Genomic DNA, 19,797 nt, shown 5'->3' on the forward strand with positions numbered 1-19,797 from the left:
AAAAAAATCTATATAATTAAAACATTAAAAGTAAATAGCAGGTGACATTATGATATTATCTAACTGCAATATATTCTTCACACCCATTCTTTGCCGATGGCCCACCTAATTATGCTATGTGAGCTAATTGTAAAAATAATACAAAATCAGTTACCACTTTTCTGTGGTAGCATTGACACATGCCAATTTGTGCATTTAACCCCCCAATTCTATAAAGGCTGCTAAAAATAGGGTGCACAATTGGCCTGCAGCGGTTATTTACATGCATAATAAAATTAGCTAATTGGTGTAAAAAAAATTGGCATGAAACACCAATAACTGTTGTCAAGAACACTAACTGGCACTAATTTTAAGTTAGTCATGCAAATGACTTATATCCCTAATAGTCTTTAAGCCCGTTACATTAATGGGTGCTAGAATAGAAGTGTCTGTCTGTCTTTTTCTTTCTTTCTCTCTCTCTCCTTGGCCGCTTTCTGTCTGTCTTTTTTTTCTTTGTCTCTCTCTCTTTTGCTGCTCTCTGTCTATCTGTCCCTCTGGCCCCCCTGTCTGTTTCTCTTTCTTTCTCTTTCTCCCCTTGGTCCCCTTGTCTGTCTTTCTTTCTGTCTGTCTCTCTCCCTGGCCCCCTGCCTGCTTGTGTCTCTCTGTTGTGCCATGCCTGCCTGTCTCTCCGTGGCCCCCTTCTGTTCCCCCCCTCCCAGAGCAAACAAAGATTGCTATCTGCCCCCCAGCACAACCCTCCCCCCAAAGCAGCCCCCTTTCCTTCTCCCCCTCAACTTCCCTATGGAGCAGTAATTCCTACCAGCTCATCAGCAACTAAACACCTTTTCTGACAACCTGACGTCTTGCAGCACCCGCAGGAGACAAACCGCCGTTGAAACCGCCACAACTAAACACCTCTTCTGACAGCCCAACGTCTTGCAGCACCCGCAGGAGACAAACCGCCGTTGAAAGCACCGTGTGCACCATGCGCCACAAACAGCCACACGTGCCGCGTGTCACAAACAGCTGCACACACCGCGAATGGAACACAGCCACGGAAGCACACAGCATGGCGGCAGGGATCATGGCCTCCTAAATTCGCAATGCGCACTTAAAGTTTTATTATAGATTTATTATTATAAATGTAGCACCTAATTATCCCAGGACAAGCAGGCAGCTATTCTTGACTGATGGGTGACGGCACCGACGGAGCCCCGGTACGGACAATTTTAGAGTGATCTCACTCTAAGAACTTTTAGAAAGTTCTAGCTCGGCCGCACCGCGCACGCGCGAGTGCCTTCCCGCCCGACAGAGGCGCGCGGTCCCTCAGTTTCTTAGTTTCCGCGGAGCTAAGAAGACGCGTTTTCAACGGCTGTTGAAATTTTTTTATAACTTGCCTTCCCGCTCGCGTAAACTTTTGACTTTATTACTTTCTTTTATTACTTTACTTTTATTTTGGTAAAAAAAAAAAAAAAAAAAAACTTCTTTTTTCTTCAATTTCGGTTTTTCCCCGGCGGGGCCTTCTGCCACCATCGAAGCCTCGGCCTTCGATTTGGCGGAAGCCGTTTTCCCTTTCATGCCCCCTCAACCGGGTTTTAAAAAGTGCCAGCGGTGTGCTAGGCCTATATCTCTCACGGACCCACACAACTGGTGCTTGCAGTGTTTGGGTCCTGAGCATCAGGCCTCTTCTTGCACCCGCTGTGCTACTTTAAAGAAAAGAACATTAAAAAATCGCTTAATTCAACAGCGTTTGTTATTCGGTGCCGAGATGTCCGACCCCGTTCCTTCGACTCCGGCTTCGGCACCGCTTCAGTCGGCACCCTCGTCTTCGACGCCGCGTGATTCCACACCGGCATCCCAACAGTCAGGTAAGCCGGCTAAGAAGCCTTCCCCGCTGGAACGTCTTCCGGCCTCGAGTGCAGTGAGCCCAGTCCTGCCGCCGGTTAGACGCCAGCGGAAGCGCTCCGCCCCTATTGAGGTGAGTCCCTCGACATCGGGCTCCTCATCTCCGGGGCGTAGAGCGGCACCGCAGGTACCGCAGAAGAAAAAAGCGGTACCGGTGCCATCCCTCGATGACCGCATTACGGCCATCCTTCATGTGCAGCTTAAGGAGCAATTAGAACGACTCCTTCCTGCTATAATGACACCGAACCTTCCGGTGCCAGTCCGCACCGAGCCATCGGTACCGGTTGTACATCAACCCGTGTCGGTACCGGTTGTCGAACCTGTCTTACCTGCTTCTACTGTCTCGGTACCGCTTCACCTAACTTCATCGGTATCGATGCCAGTCCTTGCACCGGAGCCGACAGCTCACCATCAATCGGTACAGACTTCGGCACCGGTGCGACCGATAACATCGCCTGACTCGGTATCGATGAGGTCGGGTAAGTCGGTACGCAAAACCCGACACATGCAAACATCGACACCTGAGTCTCGGGACCATTCTTCCCATGTCAGAGACCCTGATCTGTGGGGGGACTCAGAGGAACCCTTTCTTTCTGAAGGAGAATGTTCCTCAGAGGAGGAGGATTCGGCTCTCCCTGACCCATCCTCCAAGCAGACTACTTCCTCTTTCTCCAATTTCTTGAAAGAGATGTGTGAGTCTTTATCCATTCCTTTGGAGGCTGAATCCAAAAAGTCTAAAGCTTTTTTGGATGCCCTTGATTTTGATCAGCCTCCAAAGGAATTTTTGAAGCTTCCCCTTCATGACATCTTGAGGGAAACTTTCTATAAAAATTTAGAGACTCCTTTAACTGTTCCAGGGGCCCCACGTAAACTGGATTCTCTATACAAGGTAATTCCCATTCCTGGGTTCGACAAGCCTCAACTTCCACACGAATCCTTATTTGTCGAATCCACCCTTAAAAAGACTTCAGGAGCCAGTGTATATGCATCTGTCCCTCCTGGCAGAGAAGGAAGGGCCATGGATAAATTCGGTAAGAGGCTCTACCAAAACGCTATGTTAGCAAATAGAGCTAGTAATTATGCTTTTCATTTTTCTTTTTATTTAAAGCATCTCCTTACCACCATGGCTTCCTTCGAGAAGTATCTTCCTTCAAGAAAACATCCATCTTTTCACTCCTGCTTGTCGTCTCTATTCCAACTTCGTAAGTTTATGGTTAGGTCCATATATGACACCTTTGAACTTACATCCAGAGCGACAGCTATGTCGGTGGCTATGCGCCGTTTGGCCTGGCTTCGGGTATCCGAGCTTGATGTTAACCATCAAGATCGGTTAGCCAACGCCCCATGCCTAGGGGATGAGCTCTTTGGGGATTCCATGGACTCTACCACCCAAAAGCTCTCGGCTCATGAGACGCGCTGGGATACCCTGCTCAAGAATAAAAAGAAGCCTCCTCCACCGAGACCATACAGGCAGCAATCGGCTTATCAACGCCGTTTCACAGCCCGTCCATTGCCTACCACTGCTCAACAACCTCGACGTCAGAGGCAACAGCAACGTCAGCCTCCCCGACAGCAGCAACAGCAGCAACCTGCGAAACAACCTCCTCAGCAGAAGTCACAGCCCTTTTGACTTCTTTCTCCGCAGTATAGCCAGTATCCCTGTTCCTGTTCTCCTGCCTCAACCAATAGGAGGTCGACTTTCTCTGTTCTTCAGCCGGTGGGAAGTAATCACTTCGGACCAATGGGTCCTCAACATCATCCGCCACGGCTACTCTCTCAACTTTCAGACTCTCCCACCTCAAAGCCTGCCAAAAGAGTCTGCTTTGAACAGTCCTCAATCAGCCCTCCTTATTCAGGAGGTCCAATCCCTCCTCCTTCTGAACGCTATAGAGGAAGTTCCTCTAGATCAAAAGGGGCAGGGATTCTACTCCCGTTACTTTCTAGTTCCCAAAAAGACAGGAGATCTCAGACCCATCCTGGACCTTCGCGATCTCAACATTCATCTAGTAAAAGAAAAATTCAAGATGCTTTCTTTAGCCATACTTTATCCCCTTCTAAATCAAAACGACTGGCTATGCTCCCTCGATCTCAAAGAGGCTTACACTCACATACCGATCAATGTAACCTCAAGACCATATCTCCGATTCATGATCAATCATTGTCATTACCAGTACAAGGTGCTGCCCTTCGGTCTTGCCTCATCTCCAAGGGTATTCACCAAATGTCTCATTGTGGTGGCGGCTTTTCTGCGCTCTCACCACCTGCAGGTATTTCCTTACCTGGACGATTGGTTGATCAAAGACACTTCTGCCCAAGCGGTCCTTCTGGCCACCAACCAAACCATCCAGTTTCTGCAACTTCTGGGATTCGAGATCAATCTACCCAAATCTCATATCATTCCCACTCAGAGACTTCAATTCATTGGAGCGATCCTGGACACACTCCTCATGAGAGCTTTCCTGCCATCCAATCGGCTTCAGACCCTTCAGTCTCTATGTCACCAGGTACTTCCTCTGCCGTCCATCTCAGCAAGACAAATGATGGTGCTCTTGGGACACATGGCATCCACAGTTCATGTCACACCTCATGCCCGTCTTCACCTGCGCACTCCTCAATGGACCCTTGCGACCCAGTGGTCCCAAGCGTCGGACTCTTGCTCACGACACATATCTGTGACATCATCTCTTCGTCAGTCTCTGCAATGGTGGTTGGTATCCTCAAATCTATCCAGAGGTCTTCTGTTCCATCAGCCTCCTCATCAACTAGTCATCACCACCGACGCCTCTCTGTACGCATGGGGAGCTCACTTGAACGAGTTCCAGACTCAGGGTCTTTGGTCAGCCCAGGAAAAGAAGCATCAAATCAATTTCCTGGAACTCAGAGCGATGTTTTACGCCCTCAAGGCCTTTCAACACCTTCTCTTTCCTCAGGTCCTTCTGTTGTGCACAGACAATCAGGTTGCGATGTACTACATCAACAAACAGGGTGGGACAGGCTCTCGCCTGTTATGCCAGGAAGCCCAGAAGATCTGGAATTGGGCCATAGATCATCATCTCTTCCTGAAAGCTATTTACATTCAGGGGAAACAGAATTCATTAGCGGACAAACTCAGCAGAATTCTCCAGCCTCACGAGTGGACACTCGACCCTGTAACTCTACAGTCTATCTTCACTCAATGGGGCACTCCTCAGATAGACCTCTTTGCAGCTCCTCACAATCACCAGCTGCCCCGTTTCTGCTCAAGACTTTACTCTCCACACCGTCTCACAGCAGATGCTTTTCTCCTCGACTGGTCGAATCTGTTCCTGTACGCCTTCCCTCCTCTACCTCTCATGTTGAGAACCTTGTTCAAGCTCAAGAGGGAACGAGCCACCATGATTCTGATTGCTCCGAGGTGGCCCAGGCAACATTGGTTCTCCCTTCTACTTCAACTCAGTTCCAGGGAACCTTTTCTTCTTCCTCTGTTTCCTTCTCTGCTTACGCAACAGCAGGGAACCCTTCTGCATCCCAACCTCCAGTCTCTACACCTGATGGCTTGGTATCTCTCGGGCTGAACTCGACTGATACTCTTTTGTCTCAGCCCGTTCGTTCCATTCTGGATGCCTCCAGGAAACCAGCCACTCTACAATGTTACCATCAAAAGTGGACGAGGTTTTCTTCCTGGTGTCTTCTTCATCATCTTGATCCCACTTCCCTAGCGGTGGAGACGTTGTTGGATTATCTTCTTTCTTTGTCTGATTCTGGCCTGAAGTCCTCTTCCATCAGGGTCCACCTCAGTGCCATTGCAGCTTTTCATGAGCCAGTCCATGGAAAACTTCTTTCAGCTCATCCCCTGGTATCCAGGTTCATGCGTGGGCTTTTCAATGTGAAACCACCTCTTAAAGCCCCTCCGGTTATCTGGGATCTCAATGTGGTTCTTTCCGCTTTAATGAAACCTCCATTTGAACCTTTAGCTACCTCTCCTTTCAAATTTCTCACTTGGAAGGTGCTTTTTCTTATTGCCATTACCTCTGCCAGGAGGGTCAGTGAGCTTCATGCACTGGTTGCAGATCCACCTTTTACGGTTTTTCACCATGACAAGGTGGTTCTGCGTACACATCCAAAGTTTCTCCCCAAGGTTGTTTCTGAATTTCATCTCAACCAATCCATTGTTTTACCTGTTTTCTTTCCAAAACCTCATTCTCATTCTGGGGAACAAGCTCTGCATACTTTGGATTGTAAAAGGGCTCTTGCTTACTATCTGGAGCGTACGAAACCCCACAGATCAGTTCCCCAACTCTTTCTGTCCTTTGATCCGAATAAATTGGGACGTCCTGTTTCTAAACGTACGTTGTCTAATTGGCTTGCAGCGTGCATTTCATTCTGTTATGCTCAGACCGGACTGACACTGGAAGGTTCTGTCACAGCCCATAAAGTCAGAGCAATGGCAGCATCTGTAGCTTTCCTCCGTTCCACTCCTATTGAGGAAATCTGCAAGGCTGCTACTTGGTCCTCAGTTCACACTTTTACATCTCATTATTGTCTGGATACGTTCTCCAGAAGGGATGGTCACTTCGGCCAATCTGTTTTGCAAAATTTGTTTTCCTAATGGCCAACCTTCCCTCCATCCCTCTTTTTGTTAGCTTGGAGGTCACCCATCAGTCAAGAATAGCTGCCTGCTTGTCCTGGGATAAAGCACAGTTACTTACCGTAACAGGTGTTATCCAGGGACAGCAGGCAGATATTCTTGCGTCCCACCCACCTCCCCGGGTTGGCTTCTTAGCTGGCTTATACTAACTGAGGGACCGCGCGCCTCTGTCGGGCGGGAAGGCACTCGCGCGTGCGCGGTGCGGCCGAGCTAGAACTTTCTAAAAGTTCTTAGAGTGAGATCACTCTAAAATTGTCCGTACCGGGGCTCCGTCGGTGCCGTCACCCATCAGTCAAGAATATCTGCCTGCTGTCCCTGGATAACACCTGTTACGGTAAGTAACTGTGCTTTTCTATACTGCTCAATTCCAAGGGCAGTGTAGACATGGAAGGGGTTATAGGTGGGTCATGGGTATACCAAGCAATTAGGTGCTTAGTAATAGAATACCTTAGGGGCTGACTAAATTTCGGTTTCAGCACCAAATTCGACCCAAAATCCAGGTTCAGTTTTCATCTGTGCAATTGCAGCAGAAACTGTAGTGCCCCCTCCCCACAACTGCCTCCCCAAATACCACCAAGTATTTGGGGCTCACCCTCCTCCCAACCAAGCCAGCCCCCTCCCCCCCACAACAGAAAACCTGTTCCTCCACTGGCCGTCCATCAACTCTGCTCATCCTGGATCTACCTTTTAAAAGTCCTAGTGGTGTATTAGTCTCTTCAGGACAGAAGCATCCCAAGTTATTCTTGCCCCTGCTGGCTGCATTGTGAAAAAGACAGCCATGATTTTCCATAGCAGCCTTGCAAGACTGCCAACCAGAGGTCTCTTACCCTCTTTTTAATTTGTTTTTTTGGTTGTTTTTTTTTAACAATGTAATTATTAACTTTCCCTTCTCCCTTTACCCCCAAGTTCATGTTCGTACTTGTAATCTGCCTATTTTATGTTTACACTACCCCTCCCCTCATAATAATTTAATTTTAACTTTTTATTTTTTTTTAACATTGTAAACCGGCCAGGTGTCCTTCGATGGTCAGTATATTAAAATTAATAAACTTGAAACGCGTCATGGCTGCCATTTTGCAATTACAGATGACATAAGCAGGAAGTGGGGGGTAAGGCTGGCTCTGAGAGAAGGACTTGTAGTGGGGGGGGGGGGGCAGGGCCAGTTTTGTTTTTCACCAAAAATGCCTGATTCCAGGTTGGTTTTGTGCCAAATCTGAAACCCAAAATGAAATTTGGTTGGCCTCAAATATACACCTTTTATTTGCTTTGCTTAAATTGCAGGAACATACAGGATTAGTGAAGTAATGTACACAATGATCTTTGGAACTCTATAGACCATTAATATGACCAGTGTAATCTTTTTGTCATGTAGGTGTCTGTTTAGAAGCAAGTACCAGACGAACCCCAAAGCCTATGGTGATTCTACCATTCATGAAGTATGGAGATCTTCACAGCTTCCTGCTAAGCTCTAGAATTGGATCAGGCCCTCAGGTGATGTTGATTTTAGCATGAGTCAGAACAGATGTGGAATGGGACAGCTGCCTTTCCAAATGAAGAGAAGTCAAGAGAATCAATAAAAACATAAATTTATTGTATCCATCCACAAAGGTATAGATCCAACACAGCACTATGTTTCAGTATATCACATGCCTGCCTTGGGGGGGGGGGTCACACATGTACTAAAATACACCATGAAAAAATATATAATTATCATGTGATGAATATCTTAACAGGCCACACAAGAAAAAACAAACACATAAATTAGCTAATGATCAAAAAATAAGATTCAGTGTAAAATTTATATAGATGTATTTTATCAAACTGCTTTGGCCAATCAGAGACTTCCTTAGGCTACTCCCTAAGAAAGTCCCTGATTGGTTCAGGCACCTTAAGCCCCTCTCAAGGGAGGAGCCCAAGGTGCCTGAGCCAGTCAGAGCTTTAGGCCCCTCCCCGTGCATCATATGATGCACAGGGGCGGGGCCTAAGGCCGTCATTGCACAGGAGCTGGCCAGAGAAGCAGGAGGGGAATCCTGCTCCTGACGTAAAGGTACCAGCGGGGCCAGACTGGGGGGTGTGGACCAGACCTGGAGGCAACAGCGGTGGGGATGGGCATCCCTCCTGCCATATGTGAAGGTACCGATGGTGGGGTGTGGGGGTCCTGATGGCAGAAGGGAGTGGGCATCCCTCTTGCCATATCTAAAGTTTGTGTGGGGGGATTCAGGGGTTTGGCTTGGGGGGCCGATGGCAGGAGGGAGTGGGCATCCCTCCTGCTATATTCGCGCAGGAGAGGTGGGAGTGTTTGGTGGCAGGAGGGAGTGGGCATCCCTCCTGCCATTTTTTGGGGTTCGTGGAGGGAGGGAGCACTTTGTCGAGGGGAGGGAGATGCTTTTTTTTTATTGGCCAGATATTTTGCATGTGTAATACACACAAAATATCTGTGCTTTTAAAAAAAAAAAAAAAACGGCAGAAGCCCTGACGGCAGTGACAGGAGGCTGCTTCTCCTGTCACTACTGTCAGAGCTCTGCCCCAATTCAATTGTTCACTGAGCAATTAAGCCAGGGAAATTTGCATGCAAATGATGTGCACCTCTGTGCACATCATTTACATGCAAACAAGATAGTGAATCAATCGCTGTTTCAAAATCAGCCAGAGAATCAGCCAACAGCGATTGAATCACTATCTTTAGTGAATCTGGGCCTAAATCTGTATACTTTGGAGGAAATGCGGGAGAGGAGAGATATGATAGAGACGTTTAAATACCTACATGATGTAAAGGCACATGAGTCGAGTCTCTTTCATTGAAAGGAAGCTCTGGTTTGAAAGGACATAGGATGAAGTTAAGAGGCAATAGGCTCCAGAGTAATCTAAGGAAATACTTTTTTACAGAAAGGGTGGTAGATGCGTGGAATAGTCTCCTGGAGGAGGTGGTGGAGACAGAGACTGTTTCTGAATTCAAGAAAGCCTAGGATAAGCACATGGGATCTCTTAGAGGAAGAGATAATGGTTACTGCGGATGGGCAGACTAGATGGGCCATTATCTGCCACTCCTGTTCAATATCTACATAAACGACCTAGAGGCTGGAACCAAGTGTGAGGTCATTAAATTTGCAGATGACACCAAACTATACAGCAGGGCTCAAACCAGGGAAGACTGCGAAGATCTCCAAAAGGATCTAACGCAGCTGGAAAAGTGGGCCGAAAAATGGCAAATGAGCTTCAACATAGGGAAATGCAAGGTCATGCACGTGGGGAAAAAGAACCTGATGTTCACATACAAAATGGGGGGAACACCACTAGGGGTCAGTAACCTGGAGAGAGACCTGGGAGTGATGGTAGATGCAACACTGAAGGCATCGGCGCAGTACGCCACAGCCTCAAAGAAAGCAAACAGAATGTTGGGTATCATTAAGAAGGGTATTACGACCAGGACGAAGGAAGTCATCATGCCACTGTATCGTGCAATGGTGCGGCCGCATCTGGAGTACTGTGTCCAGTACTGGTCGCCGTACCTCAAGAAGGACATGGCAGTACTTGAGGAGTACAGAGAAGAGCAACTAAACTGATAAAGGGAATGGAAAATCTCCCATATACCGACAGATTGAAGCAGTTGGGACTTTTCTCCCTGGAAAAGCGGAGACTTAGAGGAGACATGATAGAAACCTTCAAGATCCTGAAGGGCATAGAAAAGTAGATTTTTCAAATTATGGGGCACCACAAGTACAAGGGGGCACTCGGAGAAATTGAAAGGGGACAGGTTTAAAACAAACGCTAGGAAGTTCTTTTTCACTCAGAGGGTGTTGGATACATGGAACGCGCTTCCAGAGGCTGTTGTAGACAAGAAAACATTAAATGGTTTCAAAGAAGGTTTGGATAGATTCCTAGAAGAAAAAGGGATTGAAGGGTATAGATAGGTATTGTGGCCATCAGTATTACCCAGAGCAGGGCTCTGTAGAAACTTGATGGCTACAAACAATAATGCAATCGCGTGTGACCCGGCCTGGAGTCACCCTGCAGGACTGGAGTTTATAGTAGCAATGAAAAATTCAATCAAACACAAATAAAGTTCCAACAAATGTGGCTTGTCAGGATAAAGTTCTTTTTACTTAATTCCTTAAGGCAGGTAAGTACTTTTTCAGACTTTATAACCTCAGTCAGGTTTCCACACAGCCTTAATAACCAAAAACCAAAAAAAACAAACTGCCAAAAGAGAAAAAGGCAGGAAAATAAAGCCACTCACAATACAGTGCAACTTTCTTTCTGTGTTTCTTAAGTCCCACCTATCCCTGAGACCTCAGCTCAATACCGAGCTTACTCTGTCTGCTGAAAAGCAGGTATTTCACTTCATCAAAAAATACAGTTCAGCATTCAAGTTTTCCTTAATTTATAGTCCTTGCAGCAAATGAAGGAAAGCCTCTGACAATCAGAATATGGTTGCCAGGAAAAGGAGAGAGTCATAGGTTTTGCCAAAAACAAAGGCCTTCAGAAAAGGCTTTCAAATTCCCTCCCAGAATGGAAGCAAAACCTCTCCCCACTCTCTCTAAGCTTTCTCCCAAAACCAGCATTCAAAAGCAAAATACATAGCACACAAACAGGTCCAAAATACACTCACTGTTTGTGACTCAAAGTCAGGTTCAGCTGCATAGGTTCAGGCAAATTACACTCACAGCCAGCACAAGACTCTTGGAAGTCCATAGGTTCTTCAAACAGGTAAGACAAATCCTCTGGCTGTTCAACCTCCATCGGTTCCATAGGTTGGGGCCTGTTGTCCCTGTTTGGCTCGGCAGGGTCCCTAGGGAGGCAAGGCCTAAACTTCCTCCCTAAGCGGCTTGCTGGTCTGAATGCCACTGCTGGCTTATCTACCTTAGAGGCGTGCCCTGCTCTAGGTGAGTCAGCAGTAGCCCAGGGTCCCCTAGAGCTCCCCTGGTGGTGAGTTGTACATAATTCACCCATCTCATCCCCAGATAAGTCAGGCTCCACCTGGTGGTCACTGACCCTGTTTCTCACAATAAATTCCTGAGAGATCCTGGAATCTTTCTTCCTGGGTTTTATTTTTACTTTAGCTGGGACCTTGACAGGGATTGTGTCTGTTTGGTCACAGTATAGACCACTACTCAGGCAATGGGCCTGATGGGCCGCCGCGGGAGCAGACCGCTGGGCAGGATGGACCTATGGTCTGCCTCAGCGGAGGCAACTTCTTATGTTCTTATGTTTCTCTGTTTCCTCCTCTCTGGTACTGATGTATACATACACTGCTCTTCCTGGCTTGCAGCCTCTGCCTCTATGGACCTTGCTGAAGATGATGATTGATATTGCATTGGGAATGGAATATCTCAGCAACAGAAACTTCCTTCACAGGGACTTGGCTGCTCGAAACTGCATGTGAGTGTTTGAATTCACCTCTCGCAGGTCTCTAGATCACATTGTGCATTGACAGGGTTTCTCATTTAGGAGTACTTTACTTCCACTGAAAAAAAATAAAGGAAAAAGTTTCAGAACTCATTGAGTAAAAATGTATTTGTAGATATTCAACCAGCAACAGTCAGCATTTTTTTAAAACACTGACCATTGCTAACAGAATTAGGACCAATATTCAATACCGAGTCAGGTCCGAACACTGGCATTGAATATCCAAGGTCATAAGGGCATATGTCAGCTGGCAGATCTTATGCGCAGTCCCCAGCTGAATCTCATTTGGGACCTGCTTAAGAAGACACAAGTTCTCCCACCCTCCCAAATCAGCCAGGAAACACCCCCCCTCCCTCAGGCAAAACTTTTATATATTTGGTAGTATAGTAGTCCAAGGGGCAGGAGTAAAGTCCACTCGTCCCTACCCATTGTAACTCTAGCCTTGAAACAGCTGCCATGACTTCTAACAGCAGTCTCATGTTAGATCACTTGACCATTTTGAAGTCAAAGCTGCAAGGATCAGGAACAAGTGGACATCAGCACTACCCACTGGACCCATATACCACCAATGATATTAACGTTTTGCCTGGAATGTTAGTCCTGGCTGGGGATCGGAATCTTGGGTTTCAGTGTTCAAGAAAAATATTTGGGTGTCATTATGGACAATACACTAAAACCTTCCGTCCAATGTGTGGCGGCGACCAAAAAAGCCTTATTTGTGGAATGCTTTCCTGAGTATACATTACATTACATTAGAGATTTCTATTCCGCCATTGCCTTGCAGTTCAAGGAGGATTACAAAAGAATTACATAAAACGTATTACAAGAAAAAGATATCTGGTAATTTCTAGAGGAGATAAAGAGTAGATGAGGGAATCAGGAAGGTATTGGGAAGTAGGAAGTTGCTAGTGGTATGAACAAGATTTTGCACAGTTTAGGAAGAAGGTAAAGACCCATCTTTTTAAATGTATATTCAGATGAGGAAGTTAGATTTTTGCATATTTTGAATTGGGATGATAATTGTGTTATTAATGTATTTTCACATGCTGTACACTGGGAATGGTTTACTGGATCTGCAATATTGTGATGGGTTAGAGTCGCTATCACCCCAATCACCGCTGAGAGAAAGTTGCATGGAGAAGCCCTATGTTAAAACCTGCTGGTTATAAGCTCATTTGCATGTTGAGTTAAATTAGAACAGATTTCACTCTGAAAGAAACAGGAGTTTGCAGACAAGACTTTGAGCCCAGAAAGATTAGTGAGAAAGAGCAACCCTTGGTGAGATGCATGCTGGCACCCTCCTAATCCCACCCCCCCTGTAAGCTTAAACCCAAATTGACCGGTGACCTGAGGGACTGCGGGCCCAAGGTACCGGAAGAGACCCAAGTGTTCAGAAGAGACCTGGTGACAAGAAGAGACTCAAGTGACCAGTGGTGACCAGAAGAGCCCCAAGTGACCAATAGTGACTAGAAGAGAGAAGAGACCAGAGATGCCCAAGTCTCTTCCAACAGCAACGAAGTGACCACTTAACAAATATATATGTGAATAAATAAAATAAGTTAATGTGTCATTTCTCCCATGCTCCACATTAGGTATTCTCAAAGGTTCTGAAAATTTGAACAGTCCATTCTTTTTTTTCCCTTTCCTTTTCATTCCCCTGCTGCTAAGACCTTCATTTTTTTCTGTCTTCTGTCTTCTTTCGTCTTGCTTTTTTCTATTTTTTTCTTTGGCTGCATAGACTGTAAACTGCTCAGCAGTACTATCATAGAATGAGAATATATCAAGTCTGTGCAAATAAATAAATAGTACAGGGTGGGGTTCTGGGGTGGGGTCCTAGTGCTTTGGTGTCACTGTGGAGTTTATAAGAGTATAGTCCTCCATGGTGGGTAGATGCTTTTGTAAAAATTTGACTTGTGCTTTGAATTTTGCTTTGATGATGCCTGTTTCCTAATAAAAAAAGATTTACACATAAATAAATAGTACACTGTTTAATGTTTCATCTGTATAGTAAAATAAATAATGGATAGTGCTGTCTCAGCCTTCTTTCCAGATCAAATCTCTCCAAAATTAACATTCTAAACTAAGAGAAACTATTCTACAAAGAGACTTAATTTTATAAATTCATTGCCACTTCCAACTAGAACCTAAGACATTCAGTAAAGATGTCCATTCGGGGAGGTTAGAAACTTTTTCAGCATCAGTTAGAAGAGCTACCATAACTATCATCAGACTGCACTGAGAATGTAAGATTATTAAACAAAAAGGTGGAAATAGTCACTCATCAAATTATAGGAGCCTATTTTTGTCTTCTGGTTAAATCATTCTTCCATAGCATCCTTCCAGAATGGTACAAATGGGTATGGGCACCCCGACCAGCAGGTAGAGACTGAGAATAAAGCACAGTTACTTACCGTAACAGGTGTTATCCAGGGTCAGCAGGCAGATATTCTCTACATACGGGTGACGCAGTGGCGTACCTAGCATATGTGACACCCGGGGCCCATCATTTTTTGACACCCCCCATCTATATGAAAAATACGATTTTTAGTAACAATCCACATATTGCACAACAAGAGTGTACCTACGAAAAGGCAGCATCTTAAACACTGCAGTGAGCACTAGAACACCAACACATACATTGTAAAACTAAACAAGCCAGATCCTGTACAGTCAATTGATCCTGTACAGTCGATGCTATCAGAAAGCCATGTCCCTTTCATACACACAGACAGATACACCCTCGCCCAATATGGAATAATCACAAACTAAAAATAGAAATATGTAGACAAAAGTTAAACTGAACTGCCAAGAAACCAGACTGCATACAATGCAACACTACATCACAAAAACAGTAATACACGTCCTCTAATACTGTGCAAAATATGAAGACAGTAGATGTAAATTTGAAAAAACTGATACATAACAATCACACTTTACAAATTAACAAATAAAAATAAAACAAATAATGAGAAATAAGAAAATACCATTTTATTGGACTAATCCTCATAAGCTCGGTCCCCATCCCCACAAACCACCTGATTCCATCCACACAAGCCTTGAATTGTTTTATATTGAACTTATTATATTAAAGTATAAAAAGAAACAATATTCTGTACAATTGTCAATTTATAAATCAGCGTCTTCTCCCCACTCTCTCTTCCTCATTTCCCTTCAGCGTCCTCAGCTCACTCTCTCTCCACTTTCCTTCAGCGCACGCACATAAAAACAAGCAAGTAATTTTATATCATTTTCATTCTATTCATTCATAGAAATTAAAGTCTAAATAATGCCAGTCACATAACAAAACATGATTTTACAAAAATAATTCCCTGCACAGTCAAGCCTGCAAGGATTACTAGATGTCTTTCAGCAGCTCCCCTCCCTCCCTCCCCCTTACCTTCGTGGCCAAGTCAAAATGATCTACCAACAATAAAATTTTAAAAACACAAAGCACACTGTACGCAGAGAAAATGTTAATTATTTATATTCCGTGGGTTTCCAAAGAGGTCAAGGCAGATGACTTTATGCAATGTCACCTCAGTAACAACTATACAAAAATAGACAAATATACCCCCTCCCTTTTTATTAAACCGCGATAGCAGTTTTTAGTGCAAGGAGCTGAGCTGAATGCTCCACGCTGCTCTCAACACTCATAGGCTCCCTGCGCTAAAAACTGCTATTGCGGTTTAGTAAAAAGGGGGCCATAGTGCAAAATATAAACAGCATATATAAATTCTCAAAACGGACACATTATGATCACTAAATTGAAAATAAAATCATTTTCCTACCTTTGTTTGGTAATTTCATCAGTCTCTGGTTGCACTTTATTCTTCTGACTGTGCATCCAACATATCAATCAAATCAACACCTATTCATATGGATACCAAAATAAAACTTTTAGGCGTCACTATTGACAGGGAACTCTCTTTTCATGACCATATAAGCTCAATTGTTAAAACCTGCTTTTTTAAATTACGTATTATTCGATCTCTAACTTCTGTACTAGAAACCAGTTCAATCATTATTCTGGTTCATTCATTAGTGATTTCCCATTTAGATTACTGCAATTCACTCCTTAATGGTCTCCCTCAAAAAGAAATCAGACGCCTACAACTAATACAAAATACTGCAATAAAACTAATATATAAAATAGGTAAATATGACCATGTCACTCCTCTTTTAAAAAAAGAACATTGGCTCCCTGTCACTCATCGCATCACCTATAAAATCATCTTACTTTCCTTTAAAATAAAACTCTACCATTTGCCCTCGTTCCTAGATAAACTTCTTATTCCTCAAAGTTCTCCACGCACACTAAGATCAACCGACCAAAAACTTCTTTTCATCCCCTCCTTAAAAGATTTCTACTATACACGGAAAGTAAACTTCGCCGTAACTGCACCTACTCTTTGGAACTCACTACCACAGCATCTCCGTGATGAACTTCGACTTGACAAATTTAAGACTGGTCTTAAAACTCTCCTATTCGGTGATGCATTTAATAATCATTAGAACTATTATTCTTTTTCTTCCTTTTCACAACAATCTCTTTGACAAAGCAACCCCTCCCTTTATGTACTACCCAACCCCTACTATCTCCTTTCTTCTTCTTTAATATGTAACTTTACCCATCCCATTATTCTACCCTCACACTCCAGTACGTCTGGTAATTGTTTGTTCGTTTGTTTGTTTGCTTTATTATATGTTAACACATTTTTATTTTTCTCAGTTTTCCCTATCTTTTTAATTCATTGTTAACCAGCTAGATATTAATTTGATGGTTGGTATATCAAAATCAATAAAACTTGAAACTTGAAACTTCTTCCCTTCTTTCAGCCTCCTGTATGCTTCCTCTCCTCAAGACCTCATTCCCTCCCCCAACTTTTTCTTTCTTTCATCATGCCCCCTTCTTTCTTTCTCTCTCCATGTCCCCTTTCTTTCTGTATGTCTGTCTTTCTCTCTCTCTCTCTCTCCGTGCCCCATTTCTTTCTTTCTTTCACCCTGCCCTCTTCTTTCTCTCTCTCTTTCCGTGCCCCATTTCTTTCTTTCTTTCACCCTGCCCTCTTCTTTCTTTCTCTCTCCATGCCCCCTTTCTTTCTGTATGTCTGTCTTTCTCTGTCTCTCCATGCCCCCTTTCTTTCTGTATGTCTGTCTTTCTCTCTCTCCGTGCCCCATTTTTTTATTTTTCTTTGTTTCACCCTGCCACCTTTCTTTCTGGCTCCCTGTCCCCCCCCCTGTTTCTTTCTTTCTCCCTCCCCTACCCCATTGGGAAAATGCTGCCACCGCCGCTGGGGAATAGGCTGCCACTGCCGCCATCGGGGAGTTCGCCCTGCTTCTCTTCCCCACAGGGCCGACCAACTCTTTGCTGCCCGACGTCAATTCTAAAGTCGGAGAGGATGTTCCGGGCCAACCAGGCAGCAATTGGCTGGCCCAGAATGTCCTTTCTGATGTCAGAATTGACGTCGGGTGGTGAGAGTTAGTCGGCCCTGCAGGGAAGAAAAGAAGGGAGAACTCGGCCGGCTTGTTCCGGATGACGGCAGTGGAAGTCTTTCCCCGGCAGCAGCCAATTCCCCGGTGGGTGGCCAGCTGTGCACCCCCTTGGGGCATGCACCCAAGATGGACCGCCCCCCTTGCCCCCCCTTGGTACGCCACTGGGGTGACGTCACTGACAGAGCCCCCTAGCGGACGTTTTCGCAAGCAGACTTGCTTGAAGACCTTCAAGCTTGCGATTGGCCCGCACATGCACGCGAGCCCCTCCCGCCCGGTCTAGGGCATGTGTCTCCTCAGCGTGTCCTCATTTCAGATAGCTAGCAAAGAAGCCAACCATGGGGAGGTGGGTGGGTTGCGAGAATATCTGCCTGCTGTCCCTGGATAACACCTGTTAAGGTAAGTAACTGTGCTTTATCCCAGGACAAGCAGGCAGCATATTCTCTACATGTGGGAGACCTCCAAGTTAATCAGAATGGGATGGAGGGAGAGTTGGTAATTTAGGAGAACAGATTTTGCAAAACGGACTGGCCAAAATGGCCATCATGCATGGAGAAAGTATCCAGACAGTAGTGCGAGTTAAATGTATGAACCGAGGACCAAGTGGCAGCCTTACAGATTTCCTCAAATGAAGTCGAGCGGAGGAAAGCAACAGACACTGCCATCGCTCTGACCTTGTGGCCAGTGACTCAACTTGGGAGGGAGAGACCAGCCTGAGCGTAACAAAAAGAGATACAAGCGGCCAACCAGTTAGAAATGGTCCACTTAGAAACAGAACGACCCAAGCGATTAGGATCGAAAGAGAGGAATAGCTGGGGAGCAGTACGATGAGGAGCGGTGCGCTTCAAGTAGAAGGCCAGCGCACACTTACAATCAAGAGAATGCAGAGCCACTTCTCCAGGGTGAGAATGGGGCTTCAGAAAAAACACAGGGAGAACAATGGATTGGTTGATGTGAAACTCAGGAACAACCTTAGGCAAGAACTTAGGATGGGTACGGAGCACCACCTTATCATGATGGAAGACAGTGAAGGGAGAGTCTGCTACCAAGGCTTGAAACTCACTGATCCGACGGGCAGAAGTGAGAGCAATAAGAAACACAATCTTCCAAGTAAGATACTTGAAGTGAGCCCGCGCTAGCGGTTCGAATGGGGTTTCATTAAGCGAGCAAGGACCACGTTAAGATCCCAAACCACAGGAGGTTTAAGGGGCGGATGAACGTGAAAAAGGACTTTCATGAAGCGGGAAACCACAGGATGAACAGAGATAGGCTTCCCGTCAATCAGCTGATGAAAAGCAGCAATGGCACTAAGGTGGACTCAAACCGAGGAGGACTTGAGTCCAGTGCCAGACAAGTGTAACAGAAGTCAAGGACAGCAGATAAGGAGGCAGACAACGGCTCCTGCTGTCGAGTAGGAGTGTGTGGTGCAGTGGTTGGAGCTACAGCCTCAGCACCCTGGGGTTGTGGGTTCAAACCCCGCACTGCTCCTTGTGACCCTGGGCAAGTCACTCAGTCCTCCATAGCCTCAGGTATATTAGATAGATTGTGAGCCCACCGGGACAGATAGGGAAAATGCTTGAGTACCTGGTTGTAAAACCGCTTAGATAATCTTGATAGGCGGTATATAAAAACCTAATAAACTTGAAACTTGAGTAGCACACCAGGAAGAGAAACGGGTCCACTTCTGATGGTAACATTGGCGAGTGAACTCCATCCGAGATGCCTCCAGGACATCCAGCACAGGCTGCGAGAACTGGAATGAGGGCATTAAGTCTCGAGGAACCAAGCCGTTAAGTGCAGAGACTGAAGGTTGGTATGAAGCAGAGAACCTCGACTCTGCGTAAGCAGAGAAGGAAAAACAGGCAGAAGAAGAGGCTCCCTGGAACTGAGTTGCAACAGAAGGGAGAACCACAGCTGTCGGGGCCACCGAGGAGCTATCAGGATCATGGTGGCGCTCGTGGACTTGAGCCTGACGAGAGTCTTCAGAATCAGAGGGAATGGAGGGAACGCATATAGAAACAGGTTCGTCCAATCCATTAGGAAAGCATCCGCCTCGAACCTGAGTGAGGTGTAGACCCTGGAGCAGAAGCGGAACAACTTGTGATTGTGGGGAGACGCGAACAGATCGACTTCCGGAGACCCCCAATGAGCAAATACCTGACGTAGGGTCAAGGAATGGATGGACCATTCGTGAGGCTGCAGAAGACGACTCAATTTGTCCGCCAGACAATTGTGTTGGCCCTGAATGTAGACCTCTCGAAGGAATATGTTGCGGCGAATGGCCCAATCCCAGAGCCACATCGTGTACTGGCACGGGGACCGGGACCCCGTTCCCCCCGTTTGTTGATATAATACATGGCGACCTGGTTGTCCGTGCGGACCAGCACCACTCG

At 45.7% G+C, this 19,797-nt stretch overlaps 1 protein-coding gene across 2 annotated transcripts in view; it reads left to right on the forward strand.

The window, feature by feature from the left end:
* MERTK (MER proto-oncogene, tyrosine kinase) overlaps nucleotides 1–19,797 on the forward strand; it is a 226,077-nt gene that overhangs the window by 185,120 nt on the left and 21,160 nt on the right. For both annotated transcript variants that reach the window (XM_033936512.1, XM_033936513.1), the window contains 2 exons: nucleotides 7,884–8,002; nucleotides 11,781–11,890. In XM_033936512.1, the coding sequence (XP_033792403.1) occupies nucleotides 7,884–8,002; nucleotides 11,781–11,890 (229 nt within the window). The remainder of the gene's footprint in view (nucleotides 1–7,883; nucleotides 8,003–11,780; nucleotides 11,891–19,797) is intronic.

Source organism: Geotrypetes seraphini, chromosome 3 (assembly GCF_902459505.1).
Source record: "Geotrypetes seraphini chromosome 3, aGeoSer1.1, whole genome shotgun sequence".
NCBI classification, from domain to species: Eukaryota; Metazoa; Chordata; class Amphibia; order Gymnophiona; family Dermophiidae; genus Geotrypetes; species Geotrypetes seraphini.